This window comes from Xiphophorus hellerii, chromosome 3 (assembly GCF_003331165.1).
Source record: "Xiphophorus hellerii strain 12219 chromosome 3, Xiphophorus_hellerii-4.1, whole genome shotgun sequence".
In the NCBI taxonomy this organism is placed as follows: domain Eukaryota; kingdom Metazoa; phylum Chordata; class Actinopteri; order Cyprinodontiformes; family Poeciliidae; genus Xiphophorus; species Xiphophorus hellerii.
The window spans coordinates 1,388,128-1,409,382 of NC_045674.1; the positions used below are offsets into that span (position 1 = coordinate 1,388,128).

General features: G+C 43.5%; 1 protein-coding gene across 2 annotated transcripts; it reads right to left on the reverse strand.

Annotated features, from left to right (window-relative positions):
• Window positions 1–2,056: 2,056 nt before the first annotated feature.
• On the reverse strand, window positions 2,057–21,137 carry caspa (caspase a). 2 transcript variants are annotated; one of them, XM_032558583.1, is made up of 9 exons: window positions 20,811–21,137; window positions 20,184–20,234; window positions 17,004–17,048; window positions 16,728–16,774; window positions 16,277–16,453; window positions 15,945–16,179; window positions 15,718–15,858; window positions 15,524–15,633; window positions 2,057–3,084 (listed from the first exon to the last, which is right to left on the reverse strand). In XM_032558583.1, the coding sequence occupies exons 1-9, from the start codon at window positions 21,052–21,054 to the stop codon at window positions 2,965–2,967; spliced, it is 1,170 nt and encodes a 389-aa protein (XP_032414474.1). In that variant the 5' UTR covers window positions 21,055–21,137; the 3' UTR covers window positions 2,057–2,964. The 2 variants fall into 2 exon arrangements, with proteins under 2 accessions (XP_032414474.1, XP_032414475.1); XM_032558584.1 differs by lacking the exon at window positions 17,004–17,048 and having other exon boundaries at window positions 20,811–21,136.
• Window positions 21,138–21,255: the final 118 nt, after the last annotated feature.

The window sequence follows — 21,255 nt, forward strand, 5'->3', positions numbered from 1 at the left end:
GTTGACTATTTTTATGTAGGAAACTACTCCAGAGTCCGAAGTGAAGGATTGTGTCTGACAGATCAAACTCGGATAAAAATGGAACATGCAAGCGATGAAGAACCAATCCAGTCATGAACGGGTTAAAATTCTTGCAGAAAGAGAAACTGATAAAAGTCTTGCGGTGAACGCCTATAGGAATCTGAGATCTGTTGTTTCATGACCTTTTCCTGGAAATCTCCTGTTACAAACCAGCTGAACCCGAACACTTCAGCTGCCGAGTTTAAAAGGCCTGAGATTTAACAGAACTTTATCTACAGGATTCATGTGAACAGAGGAACATCATCACAGAAAGTTTCATTCATGTTCACATTGAACTATCAGACACAATTTTACAAATGTGTAAAAATCCCAAATTCATTGTCCAGCTAAAATATGAGCCAACGTCCAGGTCTGAGGTAAAGATCCAGTTTTTCTTCCAGGATGTCTCTGTACTTTGCTGCATTCATCTCTACCATAACTAGTCTACCAGTTCCATCCCAGTAATGCAGGATACCATCACATCTGTCAGGTTTTGGACTTGAGGAAGCCGTTATCTGTCCCCTGCTGCTGTCAGAGCGGGGGTTTATCTTGAGGGGGGCCGGGCTGGTGACTGAGACATAATTATACAAGTACAGGAAATTTACGGGAGCATACTATTACAGGAGCATCCTGGGACAGAGGGGTGAAATATGGTAGTTTCCCAGCTTTAATGGAACATTTTATAATGGGCCCCTCATCCCTCTTGTGCTTTAGATGGTGTCTGCATGATCTTATCATGAAACTGGTCAAGCTGCTCCCCTATACAGCAGCGGATGTCTGTGATCCAGGAGACCATCAGGGTGTTACTTCCCCAACCCAGAACTGAGGCTGCATTTTATGCATTTTATGCATTAAGTAAAAAGCCTCTTTGCTTAACAATAGACAAATGGCAGGACCTTCGGTGTTGGACCCCACAGAATCCTTGGTCCATAAAAATCTCCTATAATCCAATCAGGTCTCTCTTCTCTCTGTTGGGAAACACCCAGAGTCGGTGACGCCCTGCTGCTATACGACCTGCTGACCAGAACCTATAAAAGGAAACCAGGATCCACTGCTAGGCAGAGCAGACTTGACAGACTCCTTTGACTCTCTACTTTTGTTCTCACCTTGCAAGGTTTTAATAAATTTCTTATTTTCTTCTCATCCAGACTCTTGTTAAAGTAATTTTTTCCACACCGGCCAAAAAGGGAAACTTGACAGGTTGATGCTACCACTGTAGCTTACGGTGGGGATTGGTGATGAACTAAAATGCTGCCTTGCCTTCACACCACAGAGTTCAATCTTTGTCTCATCTGACCAGAAAGATGTGATCTTCCTGGTCTGAGAGTCCTTCAGGAGCCTTTTGGTAAACCCTAGACGGGATCCAGGTGCCACCCTGCTGCAACCCGAGGGATTCACCGCCGCACTAACAGCTTCTGTACTGTCTGCTGGTAGATTATTGTTTTTGTTTGGGGGGAAGTTTAAACCTGATCTATTTAATATTTTGTTTTAGTCATTCTCTCCTTCGCTTTCAGGTCACCTGGTCATGTGTTGCCATGGAAACGCACCCATGAGCAGCGCTGACAGGGACCTGGTGTTTCCACGTTGTGTGAGAGGGAAGGGAGACGTCTTGGTTTGGGCCCAGATAGTGTTTTAGCTTTAGTTTGAAGTTGTCAAAGTTAATATTAATTATGTAAATGTTGTTCTAGAAGTATAGTTGCTTACATGTGTATATTTTCCACCTGTAAATGTCAGAGGTGTCTCCTCCCCTGAATTAGTCCTGATGATTTAAAAGCTGTTGGCTCAGACCAGGAGAGACTCTCCCTCCTACTGATGGTTGGAATCATGTCTTGCTGTGAAACTGTAACAAAGTCATTTTGAAATGCACATATAAAAATATTCAGAGCTCCTTTTTGGATCCTGTCTGGATTCTACGTTTCTGGTGGTTTAAGTTTTGCTGCCTGAAAGGAGTTTAACACAAATCCCAAACCAACCAAAACAATTCATAAATCAGACATTTTCTTTTAAATTCTTTTATTGTGAATGCCTAATATGAAAAGACTTAATCTAGAATGAAACAAACTAATGCACTAGCAGAAACAACAGAAACTATTCAGGAAGGGGAACCGCAGAATAATTCAAACAAACCCAAAAACTAATAATGCAAAACTTTGAACCATGAATAACAAACCAAAAAAACCCAGAAATCATGATAATTCAACACCCACTGATTTAAAACTATGTGCCATTTAAATTTGTCAAATTGAAGTTTTACTCATAATGTCTCTTGTGTACATAGATGGAGAATAAAGTTATTTTTTATCATTACTTTTGCCCTGGTCTTTTGTTTAATGTCATTAATACAGATCAATGTCTACAAACATTCACTGAAGCCTCTGAACAGAATGATGGTGTGATGTAGATTTCTTGTCAAAGTGAATTCAAATAAAAATTGGGTATATATTTCAATGAAAATCATGCTTGTGGTTTCACTACAATCAAATTATATTCTTTGTTTCTCTTCATTTTTTTTATTTTTACAAACAACTCCATGACAAAGACTGACAAGACAGAAACTCAGCCTTGAAAAAGAGCTGAAAACTTTTAGAAATGAATATTTCCAGCTGGTTAACGAGAGTTTTCTCTGCTCACCTGCCTGGTGACAGTCGGTGCTGGAGGTACCATAACATAAATGAACAGAATTAGTTAACAGATCAGCAGGTTTTGGAAAACTTTGAAACTTTGTAGTTTAAGTTGCTAACATTCAGCTGACCATGTCTTCATTTTTGTCAGAGTTTGATATCTTTATGAAGTTTACATTCAGAATCTCTCGTCTCAAAAGGCCTCTGGGAAACTTGTCACATTAACTTACAGAATCTGACAGAGCAAGACGTGCTGCTTCCTCTCACACTAAAACATGTCATTTTAGTGGCTGCTGTCCAGGAGGCCAGGATAGAGGAAAAACTGCTTGTTCAGCGTCATTCTGTCAATAACTGGCATCTGTTTCTTTTTGTCGTCACCACATTTTGAAACAAGGTCCTGGACCTGTGGAGTAGAAACAGCGTGAACAATTAGCTAAAGTTTCCTGAATAAATCAGCAACATCATTACAGATTACTTATAGGAATGTGCAGTAAATATGGTTTATGGTAGAAACAATAGGAATTTGGCTTGTGATAGAAATCTGTGGTCTACAAACAGCAAAGCAAGCGGGAAGCAGAATGGCTGAGAGCGCCAGGGAAACTTAAATATCTGGACCTGGTTCGGGTTTCACCTCCCATGGTTTTGCATGATGCTCAGGAGGCACAATGTCACGGGTTGGACAGCGAGAGAAAAATAAAACACTTTTTAAAAATGCACACTGGTCAGAGAAACCGCATTTAAATCTGAGCTGTCAGTCCAGTTGGATCTGTCTGATCCAACCCCTTTAATTAGAGTCTGAATTAAACCCGGCGTGTTATTTTACTGCTTTGGTCCACCATTTGAGCAAGCAGTGCAACTTCTCCAGTTTTTAGCTTTTGTTCATCTTTCTGCGGTACTGAGAGACGGGATCAATTGAACCCTTGGAGCTGCACAGGTCCGCGCACGTCCTGACCTGCGCGTGGTTTGGGGCGTGAACGTTTACAAAGATGTTTTTTTGAGTGGTTTCGCTTCCCCGAAACCTACAGATGTCCGACCGTGACATCTGCTGCGCTCCTCCTGAGCATCACGCTTCCAGCTCCATTTGTTGAAACTGCAGGGTGAGTTCAGTTCAAATCTTGAACTTACTGGGAATAGTTGTCCAGTGCTCTGTGCTTTTTATAGTCCTCTGCACCTTTATTTACTTCCTCAAGATAAACTGCTGGCTCCTCTGTGTGTGTAGGGGTGTGTGTGGGTGTGTGTGTAGGTGTGTGTGTGTAGATGTGTGCATGCAAATAGTTAAAAAAGACAGAGGAAAGACACAGAATCATATATCCACAACCAGTAAAAATGGAGGAAAGGAAATAAAAAATTAAAGCTGCAAGCAGCCTCGGGCGGCCCTCGCAGCAAGCGCCGCTCCGGCCTATTGACCACCGCGGGGGTTCCGGCCACCGCAGAAGCTCTCGCACGATTTCCAGAGCCGCAGCCAACTCCCCACCGCAGAAGCTCCGCCGCAGTTTCCAGCACCGCCGCCCGCTAGCCACCGCAGAAGCTGTCGCGCATTTTCCACACCCATCCACCAGGCGACACGCGTGAATGCGTTCGGCAGCGCTCCCCGACGACTGTCAAAAAATCTGGTGCAGATCGGTCGATGCGTCGAGGAGATACAGCCCATGTATTAACTTAGGGGGCGCAGTGGAGCCAAATTACATTTCAAACCCGTTGGGCTCTTTAGAGCAGAACAAAGGTCATACATATCCAGATTGGCGCCAATCGGATGATCTATGTGTGAATTAGAGCCAAACGTATGAATATGGCGAGGGACTGATATTCGCCATTTGGCCACGCCCACACGGTTCAGCCAGAAGCGAGCATTGACAGAGCTCATCATCCGAATTACCTTGATTAGGTCAAAAGAGCCATAAACAGAGCTTTCCAAGGAAAAAAAAGACACTTCCTGTTCTGAGGGGGCGGGGCTTAGATGACGTCATAATATGATGACATAGGGTCGTCAGGGATCCCACCAGGGTCACTCGTGCAAAGTTTGGTGCAGAAGCTATCGACCGTTCACAGTAAAATACAAGACTTCCTGTTGTCAGGGGGCGTGGCCTATGTGATGTCATCATTTAACCATTGGATATTATTGGACACAAGATAATGATCAATAACTGAAGGTTTGGTGTCTCTGTCAGTTTTTGTGTTAGAATTACAAATTATTTAATTTTTTCCTCTTTAATTCAACATTGAACTGTCATTCCGTAGGGCAATGCTGCCCTCTGGTGTCGAATTACTGAAATAATGAAACTATTTCAGTGGGCAGCAGAGGGCAGCATTGCCCTACAAACAACGAACATGGACTGTTTATTATGTAATTACACAGAAGATCTCTCTAATTCATTCTGAGGGGGCGGGGCTTAGATGATGTCATAATATGATGACATAGCATTGTCAGGCATCACACCAGGATGAGTCAGGCCAAGTTTGGTGCAGCTCGGTCGAAACATGTGGAATCTAGAAGCAAACGTATGGCATCGGCGTTACAGGTCACTTCGCCACGCCGCCACACCCAGCTGCTTCATCGCAGCCGGTCAGGGCTTGGATCCACAACACACCAACATGTCTTCTGTCTCTGGACACAGTTTCATGTTGATGAGGTCAAAGGGCTAAGATAGCGACCGTTCACAGTAAAACATGACACTTCCTGTTCTCAGGGGGCGTGGCCTAAGCGATGTCATAATTTCACCACAGGGTATTTTAGGACACCTATTGATGATCAATAATTGAAAGTTTGGTGTCTCTGTGAGTTTCTGTGCAGGATATATAAGAGTTTCGTGTTTCATGGCGAGTAGGTGAACTTTGACCCCTGGTGACCCCCCTTCAGCAATCTCAGACAGTCACCAATTTGATAACTTTAAATCAGACATGCCTTATGATCAGACTGACCGAGTTTGAAGCCGATCAATTGAAATCCCTAGGAGGAGTTCGATCAAATGCAAAGGCTGTAAACGTCAAAGTCGAGGTCCAAAATGGACCTTCAATACAAAATGGCCGACTTCCTGTTGGGTTTCGACCATGGCTCTAAGAGACTTTTTTGTACGTCCTGACAAGATACACATGTGTACCAAGTTTCGTAATTCTAGGTTAAAGCATGGCTTGGGGCTGTTCATTTAAAATACTCTAGGGGTCGCTATAGAGAAATTAGGCCACGCCCACCAAATTTTGTTATGAATTCCTGTCGGTGGGTGGATAAGGATCCATCCTAGTGAGTTTGGAGCAGCTGGGCCCGAAATTGTGGAATTCAGAGCCAAACGAAATTCGATGGCGTTCGCAACGCCGCCACGCCCACCTGCTTCATCGCAGCCGGTCGGGGTTGGAATCCACAACACACCAACATGTCTTCTGTCTCTGGACACAGTTTCATGTTGATTAGGTCAAAGGGCTAAGATAGCGACCGTTCACAGTAAAACATGACACTTCCTGTTCTCAGGGGGCGTGGCCTAAGTGATGTCATCATTTGACCATAGGTTATTGTAGGGCACCCGATGACGATCAATCAATGAAAGTTTGATCCCTCTATGTGTTTTTATATAGGAAATATAAGAGTTTCGTGTTTCATGGCGAGTAGGTGAACTTTGACCCCTGCTAACCCCCCTTCAACATGCTCCAAAACTCACCAATTTGATAACTTTAAATCAAACATGCCTTATGATCAGACTGACCAAGTTTGAAGCCGATCAATCAAAATCCCTAGGAGGAGTTCGATCAAATACGAAGGCTGTAAACGTCAAAATCGAGGTAAAAAATGGACTTTCAATACAAAATGGCCGACTTCCTGTGATAGTTGGCTTATAACATTAAATGTAAGTTCTGAGTCTTTTGGTGAGCTCTACAAGTGTGCCAAATTTCATGTCTCTACGATGAAGTACGTTCATACCATTGTGTCAACAGAAAATTGCTAGTTGCCGCCGTTGAGCAATTTTTTTAGCGATTTTTGCGACAACCTTAAAATTCAAAATTTTTAATTTTTCTAGTCGCGACCGCCAAGTTTGGTGAGTTTTTGAATATGATAAAGCCCCCAAAAAGGCACACGAAGAGGGGGGCAGAATAATAATTAAAGCTGCAAGCAGCCTCGGGCGGCCCTCGCAGCAAGCGCCGCTCCGGCCTATTGGCCACCGCGGGGGTTCCGGCCAGCGCAGAAGCTCTCGCACGTTTTCCAGAGCCGCAGCCCGCTCCCCACCGCAGAAGCTCTGCCGCAGTTTCCAGCATCGCCGCCCGCTAGCCGCCGCAGAAGCTGTCGCGCGTTTTCCCCGCCTGTCCACCGGGCGACAGGCGTGAATGCGTTCGGCGGCGCTCCCCGACGACTGTCGAAAAATCTGGCGCAGATCGGTCGATGCGTCGAGGAGATACAACCCATGTATTAACTTAGGGGGCGCAGTGGAGCCAAATTACATTTCAAACCCGTTGGGCTCTTTAGAGGTGAACAAAGGTCATACATATCCAGTTTGGCGCCAATCGGATGATCCATGCCTGAATAAGAGCCAAACGTATGCATATGGCGAGGGACTGATATTCGCCATTTGGCCACGCCCACACGGTTCAGCCAGCAGCGAGCATTGACAGAGTTTATCATCCGAATCATCTTGATTAGGTCAAGAGAGCCATAAACGGAGCTTTCCAAGTAAAAAAACGGCACTTCCTGTTCTGAGGGGGCGGGGCTTAGATGACGTCATAATATGATGACATAGGGTCGTCAAGGATCCCACCAGGGTCACTCGTGCAAAGTTTGGTGCAGAAGCTATCGACCGTTCACAGTAAAATACAAGACTTCCTGTTGTCAGAGGGCGTGGCCTACGTGATGTCATCATTTGACCATTGGATATTATTCTACACCCGAGGATGATCAATAACTCAAACTTTGGTGTCTCTGTCAGTTTTTGTGTTAGAATTACAAATTATTTAATTTTTTCCTCTATAATTCAACATTGAACTGTCATTCCGTAGGGCAATGCTGCCCTCTGGTGTCGAATTACTGAAATTACAGAAATAGTTTCATTATTTCAGTAATTCGACACCAGAGGGCAGCATTGCCCTACACATGACAAAGCCCTTTGTATTACACAGTCGATCACAGGGGAACTTTGAGCCTTGCTAACCCCCCTTCAACATGCTCCAAAACTCACCAATTTGATAACTTTAAATCAGACATGCCTTATGATCAGACTGACCAAGTTTGAAGTCGATCAATCGAAATCCCTAGGAGGAGTTTGATCAAATACGAAAGCTGTAAACGTCAAAATCGAGGTCAAATGAACTTCAATCTAAAATGGCCGACTTCCTGTTGGGTTTAGAGCATGGCTCCAAGAGACTTTTTTGTACGTCCTGACAAGATACACATGTGTACCAAGTTTCGTAATTCTAGGTTTAAGCATGGCTTGGGGCTGTTCATTTAAAATACTCTAGGGGTCGCTATAGAGAAATTAGGCCACGCCCACCAAATTTTGTTATGAATTCCTGTCGGTGAGTGGATAAGGATCCATCCTAGTGAGTTTGGAGCAGCTGGGCCCGAAATTGTGGAATTCAGAGCCAAACGTATGGCAACGGCGTTACAGGTCACTTCGCCACGCCGCCACGCCCACCTGCTATGTCAAAGCCGGTCAGGGTTGGAATCCTCAACACACCAACATGTCTTCTGTCTCTGGACACAGTTTCATATTGATGAGGTCAAAGGGCTAAGATAGCGACCGTTCACAGTAAAACATGACACTTCCTGTTCTCAGGGGGCGTGGCCTAAGTGATGTCATCATTTGACCATAGGGTATTGTAGGGCACCCGATGACGATCAATCACTGAAAGTTTGGTCCCTCTATTTGTTTTTGTATAGGAAATATAAGAGTTTCGTGTTTCATGGCGAGTAGGTGAACTTTGACCCCTGCTAACCCCCCTTCAACATGCTCCAAAACTCACCAATTTGATAACTTTAAATCAAACATGCCTTATGATCAGACTGACCAAGTTTGAAGTCGATCAATCGAAATCCCTAGGAGGAGTTCGATCAAATACGAAGGCTGTAAACGTCAAAATCGAGGTAAAAAATGGACGTTCAATACAAAATGGCCGACTTCCTGTGATAGTTGGCTTATAACATTAAATGTAAGTTCTGAGTCTTTTGGTGAGCTCTACATGTGTACCAAATTTCATGTCTCTACGATGAAGTACGTTCATACCATTGTGTCAACAGAAAATTGCTAGTTGCTGCCGTTGAGCAATTTTTTTTGCGATTTTTGTGACAACCTTAAAATTCAAAATTTTGAATTTTTCTAGTCGCGACCGCCAAGTTTGGTGAGTTTTTGAATATGATAAAGCCCCCAAAAAGGCAATTCATTTGGGTGGAAGAATAATAAGAATAATTAAAGCTGCAAGCAGCCTCGGGCGGCCCTCGCAGCAAGCGCCGCTCCGGCCTATTGGCCACCGCGGGGGTTCCGGCCACCGCAGAAGCTCTCGCACGATTTCCAGAGCCGCAGCCAACTCCCCACCGCAGAAGCTCCGCCGCAGTTTCCAGCACCGCCGCCCGCTAGCCACCGCAGAAGCTGTCGCGCATTTTCCACACCCGTCCACCAGGCGACACGCGTGAATGCGTTCGGCAGCGCTCCCCGACGACTGTCGAAAAATCTGGTGCAGATCGGTCGATGCGTCGAGGAGATACGGCCCATGTATTAACTTAGGGGGCGCAGTGGAGTCAAATTACATTTCAACCTAGTTGGGCTCTTTAGAGGTGAACAAAGGTCATGCATATCCAGTTTGGCGCCAATCGGATGATCCATGCGTGAATAAGAGCCAAACGTATGCATATGGCGAGGGACTGATATTCGCCATTTGGCCACGCCCACACGGTTCAGCCAGCAGCGAGCATTGACAGAGTTTATCATCCGAATCATCTTGATTAGGTCAAGAGAGCCATAAACAGAGCTTTGAAAGGAAAAAAACGGCACTTCCTGTTTTGAGGGGGCGGGGCTTAGATGACGTCATAATATGATGACGTACGATCGTCCGGCATCCCACCAGGAACACTCATGCCAAATTTGGTGCAGCTCGGTCAAAATATGTGGAATGTAGAGGCAAACGTATACGAACGGCGTTGCCGCCATTGAAAACTCTTGGCGCTTTAAAGCAAGCGAGACCAACTTCCTATCTGTCATCCAACACAGAATCACCTTGATTAGGTCAAGAGAGCCATAAACAGAGCTTTCCAAGGAAAAAAACGGCACTTCCGGTTCCGAGGGGGCGGGGCTTAGATGACGTCATAATGTGATGACGTAGGATTGACGGGCAAGCCTCCAGGATCACTCAAGCCAAGTTTGGTGCAACTCGGTCGAAACATGTGGAATCTAGAAGCAAACGTATGGCATCGGCGTTACAGGTCACTTCGCCACGCCGCCACGCCCAGCTGCTATCTCAAAGTCGGTCGGGGTTGGAATCCTCAACACACCAACATGTCTTCTGTGTCTGGACACAGTTTCATGTTGATTAGGTCAAAGGGCTAAGATAGCGACCGTTCACAGTAAAACATGACACTTCCTGTTCTCAGGGGGCGTGGCCTAAGTGATGTCATCATTTGACCATTGGATATTATTGGACACTCGATTATGATCAATCACTGAACGTTTGGTGTCTCTGTGAATTTTTGTGTTAGAATTACAAATTATTTAATTTTTTCCTCCATTACAACATTGAACTTTCATTCCGTAGGGCAATGCTGCCCTCTGGTGTCGAATTACTGAAATAATGAAACTATTTCAGTGGGCAGCAGAGGGCAGCATTGCCCTACAAACAACGAACATGGACTGTTTATTATGTAATTACACAGAAGATCTCTCTAATTCATTCTAAGGGGGCGGGGCTTAGATGACGTCATAATATGATGACATAGCATTGTCAGGTATCACACCAGGATGAGTCAGGCCAAGTTTGGTGCAGCTCGGTCGAAACATGTGGAATCTAGAAGCAAACGTATGGCATCGGCGTTACAGTTCACTTCGCCACGCCGCCACACCCAGCTGCTTCATCGCAGCCGGTCAGGGCTTGAATCCACAACACACCAACATGTCTTCTGTCTCTGGACACAGTTTCATGTTGATTAGGTCAAAGGGCTAAGATAGCGACCGTTCACAGTAAAACATGACACTTCCTGTTCTCAGGGGGCGTGGCCTACTTAAAAAAATAATTTCACCACAGGGTATTTTAGGACACCCGATGACAATCAATCAATGAAAGTTTGGTCCCTCTCTGTGTTTTTGTATAGGAAATATAAGAGTTTCGTGTTTCATGGCGAGTAGGTGAACTTTGACCCCTGCTAACCCCCCTTCAACAAGCTCATGCAGTCACCAATTTGATAACTTTAAATCAAACATGCCTTATGATCAGACTGACCGAGTTTGAAGCCGATCAATCGAAATCCCTAGGAGGAGTTCGATCAAATGCAAAGGCTGTAAACGTCAAAGTCGAGGTCCAAAATGGACGTTCAATACAAAATGGCCGACTTCCTGTTGGGTTTCGACCATAGCTCTAATAGACTTTTTTGTACGTCCTGACAAGATACACATATGTACCAAGTTTCGTAATTCTAGGTTAAAGCATGGCTTGGGGCTGTTCATTTAAAATACTCTAGGGGTCGCTATAGATAAATTAGGCCACGCCCACCAAATATTGTTATGAATTCCTGTCGGTGGGTGGATAAGGATCCATCCTAGTGAGTTTGGAGCAGCTGGGCCCGAAATTGTGGAATTCAGAGCCAAACGTATGGCAACGGCGTTACAGGTCACTTCGCCACGCCGCCACGCCCACCTGCTATGTCAAAGCCGGTCGGGGTTGGAATGCTCAACACACCAACATGTCTTCTGTCTCTGGACACAGTTTCATGTTGATGAGGTCAAAGGGCTAAGATAGCGACCGTTCACAGTAAAACATGACACTTCCTGTTCTCAGGGGGCGTGGCCTAAGTGATGTCATCATTTCACCACAGGGTATTGTAGGGCACCCGATGACGATCAATCACTGAAAGTTTGGTCCCTCTATGTGTTTTTGTATAGGAAATATAAGAGTTTCGTGTTTCATGGCGAGTAGGTGAACTTTGACCCCTGCTAACCCCCCTTCAACATGCTCCAAAACTCACCAATTTGATAACTTTAAATCAAACATGCCTTATGATCAGACTGACCAAGTTTGAAGTCGATCAATCGAAATCCCTAGGAGGAGTTCGATCAAATACGAAGGCTGTAAACGTCAAAATCGAGGTAAAAAATGGACGTTCAATACAAAATGGCCGACTTCCTGTGATAGTTGGCTTATAACATTAAATGTAAGTTCTGAGTCTTTTGGTGAGCTCTACAAGTGTGCCAAATTTCATGTCTCTACGATGAAGTACGTTCATACCATTGTGTCAACAGAAAATTGCTAGTTGCTGCCGTTCAGCAATTTTTTTTGCGATTTTTGCGACAACCTTAAAATTCAAAATTTTGAATTTTTCTAGTCGCGACCGCCAAGTTTGGTGAGTTTTTGAATATGATAAAGCCCCCAAAAAGGCGCCTCTTTGGGGGGGCAGAATCGTAATAATAATTAAAGCTGCGAGCAGCCTCGGGCGGCCCTCGCAGCAAGCGCCGCTCCGGCCTATTGGCCACCGCGGGGGTTCCGGCCACCGCAGAAGCTCTCGCGCGTTTTCCAGAGCCGCAGCCCGCTCCCCACCGCAGAAGCTCTGCCGCAGTTTCCAGCACTGCCGCCCGCTAGCCGCTGCAGAAGCTGTCGCGCATTTTCCCCAAATTACATCTCAAACCCGTTGGGCTCTTTAGAGCAGAACAAAGGTCATACATATCCAGTTTGGCGCCAATCGGATGATCCATGTGTGAATTAGAGCCAAACGTATGTATATGGCGAGGGACTGATATTCGCCATTTGGCCACGCCCACACGGTTCAGCCAGCAGTGAGCATTGACAGAGTTTATCATCCGAATCATCTTGATTAGGTCAAGAGAGTCATAAACAGAGCTTTCCAAGGAAAAAAACGGCACTTCCTGTTCCGAGGGGGCGGGGCTTAGATGACGTCATAATATGATGACGTAGGATCGACGGGCAAGCCTCCAGGATCACTTAGGCCAAGTTTGATGCAGCTCGGTCAAAATATGTGGAATGTAGAGGCAAACGTATACGAACGGCGTTGCCGCCATTGAAAACTCTTGGCACTTTAAAGCAAGCGAGACCAACTTCCTATCTGTCATCCAACACAGAATCACCTTGATTAGGTCAAGAGAGCCATAAACAGAGCTTTCCAAGGAAAAAAACGGCACTTCCGGTTCCGAGGGGGCGGGGCTTAGATGACGTCATAATGTGATGACGTAGGATTGACGGGCAAGCCTCCAGGATCACTCAGGCCAAGTTTGATGCAGCTCGGTCAAAATATGTGGAATGTAGAGGCAAACGTATACGAACGGCGTTGCCGCCATTGAAAACTCTTGGCACTTTAAAGCAAGCGAGACCAACTTCCTATCTGTCATCCAACACAGAATCACCTTGATTAGGTCAAGAGAGCCATAGATGAAAGTTTCCAAGGAAAAAAATAGCACTTCCTGTTCTGAGGGGGCGGGGCTTAGATGACGTCATAATCTGATGACATAGAATTTTCAGGTATCACACCAGCATCACTCAAGCCAAGTTTGGTGCAGCTCGGTCGAAACATGTGGAATCTAGAAGCAAACGTATGGCATCGGCGTTACAGGTCACTTCGCCACGCCGCCACGCCCAGCTGCTATCTCAAAGCCGGTCAGGGTTGGAAACCTCAACACACCAACATGTCTTCTGTCTCTGGACACAGGTTCATGTTGATTAGGTCAAAGGGCTAAGATAGCGACCGTTCACAGTAAAACATGACACTTCCTGTTCTCAGGGGGCGTGGCCTAAGCGATGTCATCATTTCACCACAGGGTATTTTAGGACACCTATTGTTGATCAATAACTGAAAATTTGGTGTCTCTGTGAGTTTCTGTGCAGGATATATAAGAGTTTCGTGTTTCATGGCGAGTAGGTGAACTTTGACCCCTGGTAACCCCCCTTCAGCAAGCTCATACAGTCACCAATTTGATAACTTTAAATCAGACATGCCTTATGATCAGACTGACCGAGTTTGAAGCCGATCAATCGAAATCCCTAGGAGGAGTTCGATCAAATACGAATGCTGTAAACGTCAAAATCGAGGTCAAATGAAATTCAATCTAAAATGGCCGACTTCCTGTTGGGTTTAGAGCATAGCTCTAAGAGACTTTTTTGTACGTCCCGACAAAATACACATGTGTACCAAGTTTCGTAATTCTAGGTTTAAGCATGGCTTGGGGCTGTTCATTTAAAATACTCTAGGGGTCGCTATAGAGAAATTAGGCCACGCCCACCAAATTTTGTTATGAATTCCTGTCGGTGAGTGGATAAGGATCCATCCTAGTGAGTTTGGAGCAGCTGGGCCCGAAATTGTGGAATTCAGAGCCAAACGTATGGCAACGGCGTTACAGGTCACTTCGCCACGCCGCCACGCCCACCTGCTATGTCAAAGCCGGTCAGGGTTGGAATCCTCAACACACCAACATGTCTTCTGTCTCTGGACACAGTTTCATATTGATGAGGTCAAAGGGCTAAGATAGCGACCGTTCACAGTAAAACATGACACTTCCTGTTCTCAGGGGGCGTGGCCTAAGTGATGTCATCATTTGACCATAGGGTATTGTAGGGCACCCGATGACGATCAATCACTGAAAGTTTGGTCCCTCTATGTGTTTTTGTATAGGAAATATAAGAGTTTCGTGTTTCATGGCGAGTAGGTGAACTTTGACCCCTGCTAACCCCCCTTCAACATGCTCCAAAACTCACCAATTTGATAACTTTAAATCAAACATGCCTTATGATCAGACTGACCAAGTTTGAAGTCGATCAATCGAAATCCCTAGGAGGAGTTCGATCAAATACGAAGGCTGTAAACGTCAAAATCGAGGTAAAAAATGGACGTTCAATACAAAATGGCCGACTTCCTGTGATAGTTGGCTTATAACATTAAATGTAAGTTCTGAGTCTTTTGGTGAGCTCTACATGTGTACCAAATTTCATGTCTCTACGATGAAGTACGTTCATACCATTGTGTCAACAGAAAATTGCTAGTTGCCGCCGTTCAGCAATTTTTTTTGCGATTTTTGCGACAACCTTAAAATTCAAAATTTTTAAATTTTCTAGTCGCCACCGCCAAGTTTGGTGAGTTTTTGAATATGATAAAGCCCCCAAAAAGGCGCCTCTTTGGGGGGGCAGAATCGTAATAATAATAAGAAACAGTACAGAAACAATAGGCCTTCGCAGCGCTTTGCTGCTCGGGCCTAATAAGAAACAGTACAGAAACAATAGGCCTTCGCAGCGCTTTGCTGCTCGGGCCTAATAAGAAACAGTACAGAAACAATAGGCCTTCGCAGCGCTTTGCTGCTCGGGCCTAATAATAAACAGCACAGATACAATAGGCCTTCGCAGCGCTTTGCTGCTCGGGCCTAATAAACAGTACAGATACAATAGGCCTTCGCAGCGCTTTGCTGCTCGGGCCTAATAAAACAGTACAGATACAATAGGCCTTCGCAGCGCTTTGCTGCTCGGGCCTAAATATTTGTTTTTCTGTATTCATGTATGTGTGGAATGGGACTGTGTGTGAGCCACTGTCCCAAAACGCTTCATTCATCCATTGCTATAATTGAATCCTAATCTTTATATAATCTGCAGTAAATTAATGGGGAAAAATTCAAAACTGTCACAAAATTAATTGAAAGTTGATTTCAGAAATCAGAGCTTTTTTGTACCTTGGTGAAAAGATCAATAATGTGTTTCTGATATGATTCTGGAGTGAAAACCTCCATGATGTTCTGGATGAGGATAGATCCATTTTTTGACTCTCTGAACGCCTTGTTGTCTGTAGGAAGACAAACAGACATGAAAAAGTCATGAAGCTACAAGAATGAGAGCAAGTTTCTCTAAAGTTGGACTCTAAACCCACCAGGAGTGCTGGCGAGAAGAGAAACAAAGTCTTTTTCTACGTGCACAGACTGATCCAGGTTTGGTTCCTGGTCCTCAGGTGGTGGAGCAGGCGGCCCGGTGCTTTCCCCGTCATGGACCCAAGTTGTGACTCCACTTCTTCCTGAAAGTTAAAAATGACACTCAGGTAAGGAAAGACCCTTACACGACGTCTCAGTGAGTTTTAGTTGATCTGTAGATCTAAGTCACCTCCTCTGCAGGCCTGTAAGATGACGACCTTTGGTTTGTTTATTAGCGCCTGACAGCCGTGGGAGTCCAAGCGTTTGAAAATTTTGTCGACTGCAAAATCATCTTGGTTGTCCTCTTTGTAGTCAATCCCAAGAATTTTCCCCAGTTTGCCATGAGACATAATAACCACAAACACGCTGTCGGTCCGCTTCAGTTTGTCAAGTTTAGCAAAGCTTTTTAATGCATCATCAATCCCCTGAAGGAAGACATGAAATCATGTAACCAGTTATTACATTTGTTTATCAACCAGACAAGAACCAGTTTGAATTATTCTCCCATTTAGAATAAAGTACCTTTCCAGTGAGGTTTCGGTGTTTTACCACCTCATATCCCAGACTTTTGAGAAGTTTCTCCATGTTCTCCTCGTCTTTCTCTGCTCCATCTCTGTTCTGTTTCTCATCAGAAAACTTGATGTTAGTGATCATCAGAGCTACTCGGTTCCTGTAGTTATCCTCAGTCACAGGATAAACCTGACAGATAAACAGAGAGAAAAGAAACTAAGAATTAACTGTTGACTTAAAAAGAAACAGCTGAACTGGAACCTGGTATCAAGTCAAAGTAAAATTAACATTACAGTGAGAAAAAGATGCACAAAAATCAAATAAAGATTTACATTATTTACATAAATATATATAGATTGGTAATACATCCAAAATAACAAACTATTATACCTCCAGTTTTTTTATGTGTACATTTTTCTTTACCAAAATAAGTATATTTCACTCAGGATAAGAAATGACTGACCTCTGGATCCCCCTTTTTGGACATCCAAAAGTCTTTCACAGTAGCGACTGGTGGAGAAAAGATAGAAAAGTTCAAGTTACATTTTTTAGAGCATATTTATGAATGCATTATCTACATGCATGTAACAACAGGGTGTTGTTGCTGCACCCTGCCCCCTCTGAGAGAGGAGATGCTACCAGCTCTCCGTCTAACGGGTGAATTGAGTTTCCTAAATCTGCTGGGATTTATCCAGAACTGGATAAACTCTGTTTAAAGCTGGTGTCCAGAACGACTCGCCTGGTTCCTGACGGCCTCCATCCAGGCGTCCCTCCCTTCTTCCCCCTGTGAATTATCCAGACTGATCAGCCTGCAGCCAACTAGTTTCACAGAGCTCACCTGTTAACACCTGTTAACGCTCCTTCTCTTTATTACAACTTGCTCTTGTTACTGAACCAGGTTGGTTTTAGTGACTCAGTGAGTCCCAAGGATGATGTTTCACATTTAGTTTTGGGCTAAAAGCAAACGATAAAACATTTTCCATCTTTTCCTCTCCAGAATCAAACATCAGAGCTGTTTCACAACCATCAAAGAACTTTGAGGCGACTCATTAACTGAATGTCCACAACATCTTTTAGATTTTATGCTTCATATTTTATTAGTAAGACAGTTTTGCCAGGGTCAGTACAGCAGAAATAATCAAATCATCTAGTCTATCTTTCCCTACTACTGACACTGAGAACTAAAGAGGGAACCTTTGAGAGAGACGGACAGAGTTTGGCGTTTTGGACCCCAGAACTGGCCTGATGATGATGAAGGTGCTGCAGCAGGAGGAGGAAGTTGATCGATGAAGGCAGGATCTCTGTAGGTCTGATGAGCTTCTGTCTCTGCATGGATGGTGAGGTCACACAGGACTTGGTGCTGGCAGGAAGAGTACTGACTTGGAGCAGCAGGTCTTGGGTCTTAGGGTGACTTCTTCCTGTGTGTAGCGTTCCTCAGCTTCTTGTCTTGCGGCTCTGAATCTCCCTTCATCTTGTCTCATGATCTTTCTGGTCCGTTGAGATGTAGACGAGCCGACCTCATGGAAGGAAGGCACCAGTTCTTCTTCTTTGTCTTCATCTTTGTCTTTGGGGTCTGAACCCAGCTGAGGAGAGAAGTGCGATGTGAAGCCACAGGTTGTGGGCCTGACGGGTTGGTCCCCATGAGAAGGACAGTCTTCGGCTCTGTGGTCCCGGCTCTTCTTCAGCTGCAGAGATCTTGTCCATCTTGTTCTTGGCTTGAAGCTGCCTGGAGGATCCAACTGAAGGTTCCTCTTTAACTCACCTTTTATAGGGTTTATCCACCATTTTGGTGCGTTTGCATTGGCTAGCACTGATGCTGTGCTTGTTTCATTGGCTGACTGCTCAGACAGATGATCTCAGATCCATCTTTGTCTTACAGACATTATGTCCTGATGTCTGTGCTGATGTCTCAGGGTTGCTCTACGGTCCTCCTACATTCGTTGCCTGCACAATCTTTCTTCCCAACAGTTCAAGTTGTTCAACAATCTGTTTCCAAATAAGGCGTTGATCATCTCTGCTCTCCTGTTAGTTCCTCTTTTCCCTCTAACCTTCCACCTACCATCCACCTCCAACACATCAGTGATCTTTAATTACAGTTAAACATTTTACACCATCTCAAGTTCAATGTCAAAATCACATTTATAACTTCTTTAGCTTCTCTGATTTAGAATTCATTTATAATATTATGACAACCATAACTTATTACTATTATTATAATCATAAAGTGAGTTATTTCAGATGTTCTTCTGAAAAGAAACCAGAAATAATCAATGATTCTAATTATTTGATACCAAAGTTACAGTTACTTGTTTTACTTGTATTTCCACAAGTGTTAGTGTAAGTATTCTTACAAGTAAACCAATATTAATATAAGTATTTTACTTTGAATCTTATCCAATTCCTCAAAATGTTTAGATTTTATTCTTTAAAACTTTCATGCATTGAAATAAGGAATAGTTTCATCTATTTTTATAAATCTGCAGGCTGGAAACTTACTTCCTCTTTTCCAGGAAACCTGCTCTTCCTGTTTCATGACTCTCTCTGTCTGACTATGATTTTTTATGATTAGATAGAGAAAATAAATAGAATTAAAGCAAAGTTCACAGGAGACAAAAACAACACACAACCAGATTGATTTTATTGAAGTTTAAGTTTACTGTTGGGCCTTGATGTCACTTGAGTGATTAATTTTAAAGGTGACTTTATTTATTGTTACTGTTAAACTAAAACCTCCAGCATGGAGAAGTGGGAGGATCTCGGGTTTCCTTGCCAACACTCAGTGGCACGCTGGTGAAACATTTGTTGAAATGTTTCTAAGCCTCTTTAAGCCCCAAAAGGAAAAGGAAAAAAATATGGATTTTGTTTGATGAGAAGAAAACAAAAAGATATTGTCCTTCTCCACTCTGTTGAATGATTAAATAAATTCATAGGTTTTCTCAACTGTCATTGTTCATTTTTGTTTAGTTTTTTGCTGTGCAGGTTGTAGGAGATTCTGCTTGTTTGCAGATGACACTGAAGTTTGTTTCTAATTTTACCATTCCTTGTTAAATCCGTGGACTATTTGTGTTTTAAAAGCCTCTGCGCTGCATGTAAACATCTGCAGCTGAACATTTTACCGGTCTGTCTTACATTTTTAAGATCGCTCAATCTGCCTGCATGACTTGCTGATTGGTTTTCCTGCATGGTTCATCTTGGTAGTTTAAGGGACTGAGGGATTGATCGCAGTTTTATAAATGTCTCTTCTTTCCTTCAGCAGATACACTCAGGGGGATTAGGTCCTGCTTTGTGGACACGTCCTCCAGAGAACTAATGAATGGACCTGGAGGTCCTGGGAGATGGACGGGGGAAGAACATCTTGGACGATGGGAGAATGACTGAAGCCTTGTAGACCAGCAGAGCATTTAGATTGACTTTAAGCAGGAAAGGAAAAGAAGAATGAAAGTTGACTTTAGGGCGGTAACGATTCATCAAATTATTCAAGTATGTCGATTATTAAAATTCCTTGAGGCAACTTATGTACCTCAAAGCTTCATTAAATTATGTTTTATTATTTAGAGCCATTTGTTCCGGATGGATTTTCGTTGTGCAGCGCTCTGACTAGCTGCTGATGAATCTCTGTGCTATCAGCTCAACATTCATCCTATTTTCACCAGATTTGTTTGGGTTTTCATTGATTTTTGGAGAATATCCAATATTAATGCCGCCGTTAAGGAAGAATATATCAGTATTTATTAATAATCAATAGCTTACCCAATTACTGAAATAATACTTTAACTTTCAGAGGAGAGGTTTTTTTTAAAAACTGTTGTTTTAAAACTGTATGTCACAATAATGGTCTTTTATCTTAAATGAGATTTTTACAACCTCAGAATGGCTGAGATTTTGTTACTGATGTTTAAAAGAAAAAATAAAAACTCACCAGTGGGGGAATCATCTGCCCAGTATAAACCTGCCTCTTTAGCCTCTTCAGCTGCAAAACATACAAATACAACTTAACACAAAATCCACACATTTTGACCCATTTCTGCAGGTTGACAACATAGAAGAATACAGTGTGACCATTATAACAGGATAGAAACACAGATGTGGTTTTTAAATAAAAATAGGAGGATCTGCTGGTTTAAACATGTGAGTCGATTCAGACATGAAGCTTTTAGCTTTTGTTCTGATTGTTAGTTAAAATATTTTTGGAAACAATCAGAACAAAAGCTAAATGTATTATTGTACCTAATTATATTCTACTTAAATATAATATTTTACATTTATGTCTGTATAAAAATCTTCTGTTATAGCTAGGTCTTATTTCAGGAGGCAGCACACAAATCCTGAGCTGCAGTTTGGATCAGAACCGATTCAGCATAACTACAATGTTTTCTGTAGTCGTTACTTTAAAAGTAAAGGAGATGAACTGGTTTAATCTTTACTCTGTGAAATCAGTTCAGCCAGAGAAAACAAAACAAAGAGAAGAAACATTGAAATTGTGCTGAAGATCCCTGCAGACATGAGTTGCAGGATGAATGGATCCGGATAATGTGGCCGTATTCACCCAGGTCATGTGCTGCCTGTTCGCAGTCGATCTCTTTCAGGAGTTCCTCGGCCACCTTCAGAGCTTCATCTGCGTATTTCTCAATTATCACGTCTGCAACTTCCAAGAAGTCTTTTCTCTCCACCTGGCTCCTCTTGACACGTTTATCCCGGTCCAGAAGTTCTGAGCAGAACTTCTTAAAGTTCCTCTCTGACAGGTTCTCCAAGACATTTGCTAGAACCTTTTTGGGCTTTTTTGGAGCCATTTCTCACTGAGATGATGTGGAGGTGCTGGGGTTGCTGCAACAGGCGCTGCTCTTAAATAAACTGCTGACACTTTTCCACTCCTTAAAGTGATGCATTCAAATGCTATGGGAAAATGTTGTTTGACCCCTCCTTTTCCATCTAATTTGAATAATATTTATTAAAATGATAAATTCCTCCCAGGGCTGCAGACATGTGTTGTT